Source organism: Eublepharis macularius, chromosome 4 (genome assembly GCF_028583425.1).
Source record: "Eublepharis macularius isolate TG4126 chromosome 4, MPM_Emac_v1.0, whole genome shotgun sequence".
Taxonomy (NCBI): Eukaryota; Metazoa; Chordata; class Lepidosauria; order Squamata; family Eublepharidae; genus Eublepharis; species Eublepharis macularius.
In genome coordinates, this window is record NC_072793.1 from 168185558 (window position 1) to 168197996 (window position 12439).

Below are 12439 nucleotides of genomic sequence, written 5' to 3' on the forward strand. Positions count from 1 at the left end.
TCTCCTAGAGAGGACCGGATGTTGTGGGGGAAGGACGGGATGTAAACACTTGAAGTCACTTCCTACCCCGCCTACCGTGGGAAACTGGCCTTTGAATTTCCCAGACTCTGGTTAGAAGATTCTTCCAGGCTTCTAGGAGGAGAAATCAGGTGAGTTGAAAGTGCACTTGGGTGCAGGAGGGGAAATGATCCCCTTGGAGGGAGGTGGGGGGGAATCTGGGGAGGAGGGTGCAAAATAGGCGAGAAACACGAACCTTTGCCGAGCAAACTCTGAGGTTGCCAACTTAACAGACAGTGTCTGTAGCTGTGCCTTTAACGGCGGCCGGAGCTGCAGGGTTCAGTAGGTGGTTGAGTTTTTCTTCCACGCCATGAAAATTTTCACCTGCAGTCTAGGGGCAAAATCGAAAGTCCTCACTTCATAGATAAGTCGATTGGGGTGTGCGCGTCTGTCTGTGTTGTCTGTGATTTCAGGGTTGTGGTGGGTGGAAAGTGTCACGTACGTGGGGGCAAAAAAGAGCAAATTCAGAGATCGTTAGGAAAAGGACTCGAAATAAAACGGCCAGTGTCGTAATGCCCTTTTCGAGAGCTACGGTGCAATTCTGTATACGGTTCTGGTAGTCATATCTCAAAAAAAGATATTGCAACACTAGAAACAGTGCAGGGCATAGAAATTAAAATTCTCAAAATGCCTTCCCTCTGAAGAAAGGCTGAAGAAGGATCTGGGTTTTTTTCTCACCTTTAGAGGGAAACTGAGCAAGCTGGGGCATGATAAAGGTTTATAAAGTTTAGTCGAAGTGGATAGAGACAACTTTTTCTTCTCTCATAATATTAGGACATAGAATATCTGTTCTCAGGTTACAGTAAATGCATATATAATCTGTGTTCTCTACCCTTGGTTTTTCTTTATATGTGCATCAAGTAATTCTCATGTTATATTCAACATGTGTACAGCTGAACATTTGATTGAGACTCCATATTTATCCATTCTTCAGGTATCTGAAGAAGTGAGCTGTGGCTCATGTAAGTTCATACCCTACCACAAATTTTGTTAGTCCCCAGTTTCATTCATAAAGTGAATATGTGGTGGCTGTTTCTTAGATGGATGCACATAGAGGCAGGATGTACATGCATTCCACTGTAACATGTGAACAGGGTTAGAAGAGTTGTCCAGCAATGGGCAGTTGAATCAGGATGCGCAACAGAAGCATTTATTCCCATAATGCATAATTAACTTGTGGAATTCAGTGCCACAAGATGTGGAAGTAAAATTTAAAAACTAACTTTCCTGAGCTCTTTTTTCACTATCAGTCACAATAAGTGAGAAGAGAACCTCCATATTTAGGAACAGTGTACCTTTGAATACCAGAGGTTCTAGGGCATGCCGTGGGAGAGAGCTGTAGCCTTTTGGAATGCCTGTGGGCTTTCCTAAAAATCAAGCTGCCATTTAAAGCACAGGAGCAGATAATCTTCAACAGAGAAAGAACAGAACTGACCCACTTTAAAGGATTGTTGTGCAAGTTAAAATATGTGGAGCATTTTGAACTTTATTACAACTGTTTAGCAAAGTATCACCAGATGTGCAAAAGGCCCTGTTATTAAGTGAGGGTATTCTGAAGATTTGAGATGTGACTTCGACTCAGAGAATCTTTGGCCATTCTAGGTTCTCTCTGATTCCTGTCGTTCATTCAGGGAGAAGTCGTAGTCATACTTGTCATTTGGAAGTACCTATCTTCATCTGTCTCGTTGCCTTTTGGGAGTTTGTCAGCAGCACACACAGGACTGACTGACTCAATTCCAGCTGGTTTTGCCCTGTGCAAGGAAATGGCTACAGAACATGCAGATTCTTCGGCCCCAGGTCTCTTGCGGGCAGAGCAAGGGAAGAGGATGAAAACAGAGGGGCAGAGGCCAGTGGTCCCCGAGCCAGGGAAGGGTGGAGGAAAAGACCCTCGCCTCATCCGTTCCGAGAACATCCGGGACTTCTGGGAAAGGACCGTACCGGAGGAAGTGACTCAGGAGCAACGCAAGGGTCTGCAACAGCGGTGGGAATCTCAATTGCAGGAGTTCCTGAAGGCCGTGGAGACTCCAAACTCAGAAAGGGAAAGCCCACAGATCCTGGGGCCTCTTCCGAGAAACAATACTTTGGCTTTTCGGTCCTCTTTTGTGGGGACAGCGAACTCCAGCCAGCTGCCCAGAGGTGCTCAGCTCCTACCTGGCCTCAGTATAAATGCTCCCTCAGCCAAGGAAAGTCTGGTAGCCAAAGACAAGACAGATTGTAAGAAAGCCAAGGGGGAGGTCCTGATTGAGGAGCCTGTCAATTCATATGTTGAATGCCAGCTTTTCAGGCAGTTTGACTACCAGGAAGCCGAGGGACCCCGAGAGGCTTGCCGGCATCTCCGGAGACTCTGCCATCAGTGGCTGAAGCCCGAGAGACACACCAAGGAGCAGATCTTGGAACTGGTGATCCTGGAGCAGTTCCTGGCCATTCTGCCCCCAGGCATGCAGAGCTGGATTGGGGAATGCAGCCCCCAGACTTGTGCCCAGGCAGTGATCCTGGCAGAAGACTTCCTGCTGAGACAGCAAGAGGATGAGATTCAGGAGGAGCAGGTGAGAAAGATCACCATGCCAGTATGAGTTGGGGAGCATTCCGGGCTAGATGGCCTCTCTTGGTAGAAAGCAACTTCATACGGGTGCAAAGGGGCACCTGTTTTAGCTGCCCTACAGCAACTTACCATACAATACAAAAACCATTATTAGGCATTAATTGCAATCAAAAGTAAAAAAACACTAAATGTTACATAACTAAGTGACACAACATCAAGAATAACACAAATAAATAATAATAAACTCTAAGGAACAGAGAAAAAGGAAATTATACACAATCAGCACAGAGCCTCACAGCAGCCAGGAGAAACCTTGCTACTTGATTAGTAATATAAGGATTCTGGTTGGCAAAAGATATAAATTAGCCGCTTGTCAGAGTAACCTTTAAACTTATATAAATGAGGACTGATTAAAGAGTTCCTCTACTCATAAAAATTACAATAAAGCAGACAGATATTCAGGAACATGAGCAGAATCTTTCCTGATGAGGATTTCTCGAGAATCTGCCATGAAGGACGACTGGAGGCAAAACATTAAACCTTGTGAGCATAAAAACTGTGAAGATTTGTGGAGATTTAAGGTGCAATAAATAAGCAGCTGAAGCCCCATAATCTGGCCCTATGCCATACACAACAGGGGAACATGTACTGTTAGGTTTGTGCTATGCCAATGAGTGGTAGTGATTTCTTTTTTGTCTCATTACCTGTGATGATCTTGAGAGAGACATATATTTCATTATTTATTTATTTTACTTCATTTCTATGTTGTCTTTCTTTCTAATGGAGACCAAAGCAGCTTACATCATTCTCCTTCCCTCTGTTTCATCACAACAACCTTGTGAGGTAGGTTAGGGTGAGTGTCTGACTGGACCAAACACACTTAGCTAGCTTCCATGGCAGAGTGAGGATTCAAACTTGGATATCCCAGATCCTAGTTTAACACTCTGATCGCTTTGCCACACTAGCTTTGCCACTAGAGGTGGTGTATTTTTTCAATTTACAAAACTTGTACCCCAGCTTTCTGCCCTCATCAAGGCCACCAAGCTGGTTAATAGATTAAAAACATACATAGTAAAGTCATATCTTAAAAACCACTAAAGTCAAGCAAATCACCATTCCATCAGTTAAAACCAAATTAAAATACACAGACAATACAATAAAATACATAAACATGAACAGTTAGAAACAGATCAAGAAGGGGGGATTACTGGGGAAACACCCAGCAAAACAAACAAAAAGGGTTTCACCCACTGGTGGAAGACGGCATCGATGTATATACCAGAATCTTCTATTTGGTCACTGTATCTAACAGTAGAGGTCTGGCCTCCGTGCAGACAGCCACCAAATCCACACAGCAGGGCCAGCCACAACTATCATGTACAGCTCTTCAAACCTGGAGGAACCTCTAGGATTGGAGAAAAAAAATAAGAATTTTGATTGAAAAAAAATTGGAGTAAATGCCCCCCCCCCCCCACAAATAACTGTGACATGTTGAGGTAAATAGCCCTCCCCCAGTCCTCTCAATTTGGAGGGCTGTTTTGAATTGCCGTAACAACTCCAAATAGTACACAACACCTATGGAGAGAAGATGGTGGAAGGGAGGGGGTGGGCCTGGTGGTGAGGTGGTGTGGGGGTTGGAGCCCACAATAAGGAGGGGGGAATAGGGTTCCCCATATTAGCAAGGCCAGTCTTCAGCTGAACATAGGTAGAGTCTATAGTTTAATGATATGTAGGGTGGCCAGCTCTGGGTTGGGGAATTTCTGGAGATTTCAGGATGGAACTTTAGGAGGGTGGGGTTTGGGGAGGGGAGGGACCTCAGTGTGTTATATTGCCATAGTGTCCACCCTCCAAAGCAGCCACTTTCTCCAGGGGAACTGATCTCTCTCGTCTGGAGATCAATTGTAATTATGGACAATCACCAGGCTCCACCTGGAGGTTGGCACCCCCCCCAGTGGTACAGCTCTTGCTTTGCATTTGGAAGGTCCCAGGTTCAGTCCCTGCCCTTTCCTGCTTAAAGAGAAAAGGGCCACGGAGTGCTGGGCTGAGAAATACCACTGTGGCTTGGACTGTGAGGATCAGCTGCTGATATTTGGGTAGATAACTCTGGGCTGCACCTCTGGTCTCAACACTCAAGATGTGTTAGCTTTGTTTAGTAGAGGCCATAGTCCAGAAAGTGTGGCTGCTTTCCATGCAGAAGATCCTGGGCTCAGTCTGTGCCATTTCCTTGCTCAGGTGTGGCCTGGCTAAGCGGACACAGGTCCACACCTTCTGTGGTCTCTGACGAAGGGAGCTGTGACTCTCGAAAGCTCCTGTTGTGAAAATCTTGTCCAGGTGCCTCTGGACTTGAATCTTGCTGTTCTGCTGCAGACGAACACAGCTGCCCACCTGAAACATTCTGCCTGGTTCTGCCATTGCAGGTGACGTCTCCGTTTGAGGAAGGCCCAGCCCAGAAGACACCACTGGACTCCTGGCAGAGGCTGCACTTCGGGGGGCTGAAACAGGAGAGTGATGCAGGAGTCTCCTTCTTGGGTAAGGTTTTGCTATTGTCAGAGTTGCTTGGTTCTTGAGAAACAAAAGGAACACCAGCAAGGGTTCCTTTGCATCCTGATACTTGGAAGCTGATGGTCCTGCACGTCAGTGAGGTCTAAAAGAAGGAGATCTCAGCCTTCCATAGTCTCTAAATTGGTCATTTCTTGCTGAGCCATGGATGATCTGCTTGTAGGATGCCACTATCGGCACGTAATTCTGCAGTGGGATCCAACTGGATCATTCCCTCACCCTGCATGTAGAGTCCCAGTAAAACCAGAATAGTGGGCGATGCTAAAATATATCTGGGGTTGGTTTCTCCATGGCTCATAAATCATTTCTTTCTTTTGAGTTTGGTCTGTGGCTCCCATGAATTTTGGTACCTCTTCTCCTGGAAAGATAGAGTGTCCAGTTTGCAGTGTCCAGGGTATATCACTTCAGACTGCAGGTGGGAATCTTGTTAATGTCTTCAGACATTCCTTGCACAAAGAGAACTAGCATGTCAGGGAGAGAAGCCAAGCCTGTTTCCTGATGAGCTAGTTTTCTATATGCAGGTCTTTTTTCTGGAGCGTTAAGATTGAATACTTCTCTGTACAAAATGAAAACATCCCTGCTTAATGAAAATTAGCAGGTCAAGGACAGGGTAGGCTAAAACTACTAGATATGCATACTAATTTTCTATGTGCAGGGATTTTTGTGTTTCTTACAGACAGCGTTCAGTCTGGTGAAGTCTGAAACGGTACAACCCCAGACACAAGATCACCTTTCCCTTGAGAACTGGGCCAAATACTCGTGTTAGGATCCCCTCCTTGGTAAAAGGGAGAGAGTCATTCCTATGGGCATGCTTGTGTTCCTTCTTGCAGGTGAGGAGAAAATGTGCAGGAAGGAAAAAAACCTGTCGGAAAGCTCAGGGGGTCTGTCCCCATCTTGGATGCTGCCAGGTCGAGTGGAACAGAACATCGCCATCTGTTCAGATCAGGGGGAAACTTCAGAAAGCCTGTACGAGAACCGCTTGGAGAAGGAAGTGGGTCAATTCATAAATTCGCTGGGGACCTATGAGGACTTGGACGAGAGCGTCTTGCAGCAGAGGAACCTGCTCAGTGAGAGAGACAACTCCTGCCATGTGTGTGGGAAAATTTTCCGGCGGCGGTCGAACCTTATAGCGCACGAGAGAACCCACTCAGGGGAGAGGTGGTACAACTGCTCAGATTGTGGGAAGAGCTTTGTCAGCAGGGCTGCCTTCTTGATCCACCAGAGGGTGCACACCGGGGAGAAGCCGTACAAGTGCTCGTACTGCGGGAAAGGGTTCAACACCGGTTCGAGCCTCACCAGGCACAAGCGGATCCATACGGGTGAGAAGCCGTACAAGTGCTTGGATTGTGGGAAGCGGTTCAATGACTACTCCAATTTCATCGTCCACAAGAGGATCCACACAGGCGAGAAGCCGTACGAGTGCTCGGTCTGCGGGAAAAGATTCAGTGACAATTCCAACTTTATCAAGCACCATCACTGAAAGAGGAAATACGTTTTTTGGAAAGGAAGAAAGGAAGAGATGGTTTAAAATGGCATGAAAAGGTAACCTGTTGAGGCAGTGGTAGACCATCGCTTGCCACAGTAGGTTCTATGTGAGGTGAAAAAAACAGGTTCCCCACAGACTACCTATGTATCACATTTTTATCTTCCTCCAGGGGACTCACAGAGAAGTATGTGGTTTTCCCCTTCTCAATTTAATACTCACAACGTCTCCGTGAGGTAGGTTAGGTGGAGAGAAAGAGAAACTGGCCTCTGTGAGATTTATGGCTGAATGGGAATTTGAACCTGGGTCTCCCCTGCTTTCTCTCAGCACCGTATAACACTGGGAATAATGAGGCTTGCCTATCTTTCAGCGTTACTAGCAAGGATTACCATGTTAATATACGCACCTGGTTGAGCACTAAGGGATCATATAGGACTATGGAAAGGGACAGATTCAATTTCCAGTGCCAGATCTGGTTCTGCCCTTCCCCCCCAAGAAACACCGACAGTGTTGTGTGGTTTTCTTCACCTGCATTTTATCTTCATAGCAAGCCTCTGCGGTAGCTTAGAACTAGACTGAATATCAGCCAGTGAGCTTCACCATGGCTGAGTGAGGATTTGAATCCAGGTCACAGCTCACCCTCTAAATATACCAATTCTCTGTTGCCTTGGCTAAGCATCTCTTTGCTTTCCTGGGAGGTTGTGGCTAGCGGAACTCGCATTACAAGCTTCCTTGGCTTCCAATTTGCTTGAAATTTCGACTTAATGTCTCTTGAAGGGGAGCTGCCCAACCAGTCTATACGTAAATGGAGCGCAAGTCACCTGCATTCAGCTCATCCCTGGCTGTGAGGGTCATTTATCTAGAATTGCCTTTGAGCCTATGAAGCTGCCTTATACCATGTCAGACTGTCAATCCACTACTAACTCTGTCCGGCTCCAACTCGTAACAGCTCTCGGGCCGGAGAAGATGTGACTTGATACCTGCGACTTGATATCCTATAGCTGGAGATGCCAAGGATCAAACCAGAGACCTGCAGTAATGCAGATCTTTTGCCCCACCTCATACCCACATGCTCACCCCTCCTCTTGTCCCTCTCCAGGGTGAGAGCTGACAATCTTCTGCACCGGGACACTCCAAAGTTGCTGTGTCTTCCGAGCCTCCCCAACCCTCAGCGGGCCATCTTGCCAGTGACGAGCACACAGAATCCAAATACGCAGTCTGGGTTTATTCAGCATGCTGAGGATTGGTGGGGGATGCAGATCCAGTCTCGGCATTAGGAAAGAACTAGAATGTGGACTGTCTCTTTAAACCACCCTGTCAGGGAAGGGGGCTTCAAGTTCCGTGACTGCTTCAGCATTCTCCAAATTTCTGGTATCCAAGGCATATATTTTATGAATTTACAATTGGAGATGTGCTTCAAGGTCTCTCGCTCTCAGACAGACACACACGCCCCCCCCCACCCCCAAGTATCTGTGGTTTAGCTTAGTAGTTTGGGTGGCTGCTGTAATAAACCTCAGCTGTTGGGAGAAAAGCAATTCTGGCTTTGCCTGATGCAGGATCTTCTCTTTTCCAGGAAGTTTGCACTTCCCCTTTTCAAGCATTTTCCACCCTTCTTCCCCCCACCCCTCCCAGGGAACTGCCCCCTTATTTGAGAATTTAGGTACATTTCTTTGCCAGGATCTTAATCATAAGGTCTCATCAAGAGGATAACTCCTGTTTCAACTTTAGCTTCAGTCTGGGCTTGCATGACTGATTGCTTGTCCATATAACTCCTCCCCTTCCCAATCCTTGCATACAGAAAACTAGTTTGTCAGGGCCACTGCTTGGGTAAAACCTTGACATGCTAGTTTTCTATGCCTGTGGATTTTTTCCTGTGCAGAGGAACCAGGTGAGTCTAGTCTGAACACAGAGTGAGGAAGAGGAGTGTGTGTTCCCAAACTCTCCCCACTCTGTACCCAGAAGAGCTGGATACTGTAAACTTTTAAAACCACGTTTTTATCCATTGGTGTAATTTATTCTGATTGTGCTAATCTTGGGGAAGGGGCAGCAAGTTTGTGGCACAGAACCTGCATCTCTGGTCTGTCTTCTCCTTCCCCAGCCTTAGCCAGTCTGGAAATCCTCTGATCTCAGAGATTTCAACACATATTTTAAAGCCTGTCTTTGTAGTCATGATGGCCAGAATCTTTTTTTTTTAAAAATGAGATTCATAGGATTCCCAAATCACAGAATACAGGGTGCCAGGACTGATGTGTTTCCCCTCTCCCCTTCCTTGGTTTTAACTGTCCTTGAATTGTATGCTAGATATTGGTATGATTTCAGCACTATTCCATGCAGATCAGTTCAGAAAAAAGCCCCTCTCTTTTCCCTGGGAGTCGACTGTCATTTCAGGGTGTGCAAAAACCCAGGCTTTATGCGGCAGGATTGAAGACACTGAGAGAGAGAGGTGGATTTACAGCCTCTTTCCTGCCTCCTTGGACGTACTGTGTGCACAGAGGTTCAATAAAAAGATGGCTCAAAGTACTGCAGTTACCCTTCAAACTCTCCCTTTTAATATATCTGTGACTATTTCAGTGTTTCCAAAATTTCTGGTATCCAACACCTATATTTTCTGAATTTAGAATTGGTCAATTCCCCTCCCCATATGGACATATCAGAGTAAGGAATTACTTGGTCTCAGAAAAGCCCTCTCCCTTGTGCATGAGTCACTGATCTGGACATGCCCTGATTGGAAGCAAGCAAGCTTAGAGTGGCGGTGCACACAGAGGCAGCACACGCTGGCTCCTTTTGAATGGCTAATTTGGCTCCTTCATCCAGATTGGCAGAAAGGGAATGTTCCCCTCATGCCCTCTGATGAAATGCAGCAAAATTACCTGTCTGCAGAGGAAGCAAGGGCCAGTACAAGGAATCATGCAGAGATGCAGCAGGCACCATTGAGGCCTTTATACGATGTCTTGCAGCATCTAGTCTGAAAGGACTTGGGTTTATTCTTAATGACAGTGACAGCTGCCTTTCTGACATGAAAGCCTTCTAGACCATCTCCTATCTGAGCACTGACTACACATAGATCTGATTAACGTATTCCCTCCTAGATTTGTTTTGGCACTTCATTCAAAACCATGTATGGGGGGTGTGTGCTTTTGTTCATTCTTCTCTTGAGTTTAAATGTCAAATTGTCAGACACAGGAAATTCTGGTAATTGGTCATGAGCCTGTGTTACCAGTCCGCCAAGCTACAGTTCTATAAGGAAGCATCAAGGGGGCAAAATCTTACTATGATCTTTTAGCCTTTGGGAGCATTCCCCTAAATGGGTGGGTCTCCTTGTGAGTTGGGAGAATGAGCATTCAAGGAGAGGCAGCAAGAGGGGGTAATTAGCTGGATCTCCACCAATGTATACCAGGATTGATCCCTTAGAGGACTTTCTGATAAATAGGTGGGTGTTCAACAGGAATGGTTTTTATTAAAGGAGCAGTAAAAAGCAATTGCACACAAAATACACACAACACACACACGAGACTAACTAGGAAAACAGTGAGGAAGAGAGAGATTCAGGAGAGGGTTTACTAGTCCAGGGAACGAAGAAGGTCTATGGAAGCAGCAGCAAGGATGGCCAGTGTCTCATGGAAGGAGGAGAGGAGGGCTTAGATGTAGTCTGAGGGTGCATGGAAGGGTCCTGAACACACACTGAGCACATGGCAGGGCAGTCCAATTATTCTGTGAAATGTACTCTGGGACAGGATTACGTCTTCTGCCCCAAGAACAGTAATTTAATGGCTGTCTTCAGAGGGGAGACAATAAACTGGGGAGAGGCTTGATTGAGCATATCTGGTCAGAACTATACATTAAAAAGGTGATTGATGGCCTTTTCTAGGGCATGAGGCAGCTAGTCAGTCTTGCCTGCCGCTCACATTCCAGTACTTGTTCCAACTCCGGCCAGGTTGGGGTCCATTTTGCCTGGCCAGGCAGCAAGTCTTGTGCTCAGAGCACATGAATAGAAGGGGTTTGTGATATTGCCATATTCATAAATGTCCCTATTAGTGTAAGGGTAGGGTTTAACTGCTATCAGGAGATCCAATGGTGCGATGCTGAATCTCAGCTCAACTTCTTTGCAGACAACACCAGGTACTCTATGAATCTAATTGTCAAAATGATGTGGGATGTTTCTTTAGAGTGTTCCTACCTAAACCTTCTCCCCACCCCAGAAATTCTTTGTTCCATACTACCATATGCAATATTCCTTTCTTAAGTGCTTCATCAGTTCCTGGGGTAATCTTTTTTTTTCTTATATAAAGTCAAAGCAAAATCGCTTTTGTTTATTGATGGTTGATCTACAAGCAATATTTAAACTGGGCATTAGGTTTGATCTTGAATTTCAGGTCAAAGGGGATCCATCTTCCAGGTAGCAATAAAAGAAAGGGAGATGAGATTTAGTCTACATACTGTGAGAAACAAAGGATTCTGGGAGATATATCAGCCATTTTAACCTCGATTCCCCCACCCCCTTACTGTTGTGTGGACTGAAAATTGTTTAACCTACATATTAAACTGAGCAGGTCTTCCACTCAAAACCTTTTCCTGGCTTTGTAGAGAGCAAACAGAAAAAGGGTTTTGGCACCTCGAAGACTATCAGATTTCCACACACAACCCCATTGTTGCTAGCTAATGAAATACAAAAGTCCATATTGTTCTTCTGCCCGAAATGGCGGCTTGATTTGCAGATTTTTTTCCTCTTAGGATGGAGAGAAGCATTACCTTCTGCCATTCAGTTGGTTGCTAAAGGCAGAGGGAGCAAGGTTAGGTAGAAAAGTTGGCCAACCAAAACCAGGGGTTGGTGACTTTTGGTTCCTATCGCTACAGCCGTTAGCAGGCAGATCAGGCTCCAGGCTGTGAAAATTTCCACAAGTTGATTTCTGCCTATCTTGCTTAAAGGCACTGGAGCTAGCCTAATTTTTTTCTGATCATTTCAAGTGCATTTGAGTCCTCTAAATAAAGCTGTAAAACTAACAGAAAAGGGTTGATGTTGTTCCTATTATGAGCGGGTAAAGAATTTAGGAAAAATATGTGGATCTGAGCTGTATAGTTCTGAATGTTGCGTACAGAGTAAATATTAGTTTTTTTCTGAAAACACTACGATGCAGGGGAAGGATCATCCCTTGTTTGGACTTGCAGTTGCTTCAGAAAGGTTAAAAAGAAAGCCACGTAATGCACGTTTAACTTATGGAACTCATTGCCACAAGACAGGTGGCCGCTGACTTAAAACAAGGCTTAGGCATATTAATGGAGGATAGGTCCACAAAAAGCTATTGATTATGGGATCTCAGACCAGAACCTCCATGTTCTGAGGCAATATACCTGCAAGTGCAAGGTGCTGGGACAAGGGTTGGCCCCCTCTTTTGCTCCCTACTGAGGAACCTCCTGAAAGCATCTTCCTGGCCTTAGAGGTACTTTCACACAGCAATGCAATTCATGTGTTATGTACTATTTGAGGGTAATTTTATTCTAAAGGATGCGTGGGAACAAACGGAACAGAGTTTCTTGCAACACAACATGGTTTTGAATGTTTATAAATTAAAAACAAAATTTGCTCCAAATTGTGTGTTGTTGTTTTTTTAAAAAAATGAATACTAGGGCCTCTCTGATGTTTTCTGCTTCACTGACATTTGGAAAATGTGGCCTGCAGTTTGTGGGATCTCGGTGGTGGTTAGGAGGGCTTTCCTTCTTGAAAGATAAGTTCTGTCAGCATTTCAGCCAGGAAGTGAACACACACAAACATGAATCTGCCTTTTACCAGGTCAGGCCCT

At 45.4% G+C, this 12439-nt stretch overlaps 1 protein-coding gene across 1 annotated transcript; it reads left to right on the plus strand.

Annotated features, from left to right (window-relative positions):
* Positions 1-1720: 1720 nt before the first annotated feature.
* Positions 1721-8074, plus strand: LOC129327158 (zinc finger and SCAN domain-containing protein 31-like). The gene is made up of 3 exons (XM_054975634.1): positions 1721-2603; positions 5017-5128; positions 5989-8074. The coding sequence occupies exons 1-3, from the start codon at positions 1821-1823 to the stop codon at positions 6636-6638; spliced, it is 1545 nt and encodes a 514-aa protein (XP_054831609.1). The 5' UTR covers positions 1721-1820; the 3' UTR covers positions 6639-8074.
* Positions 8075-12439: the final 4365 nt, after the last annotated feature.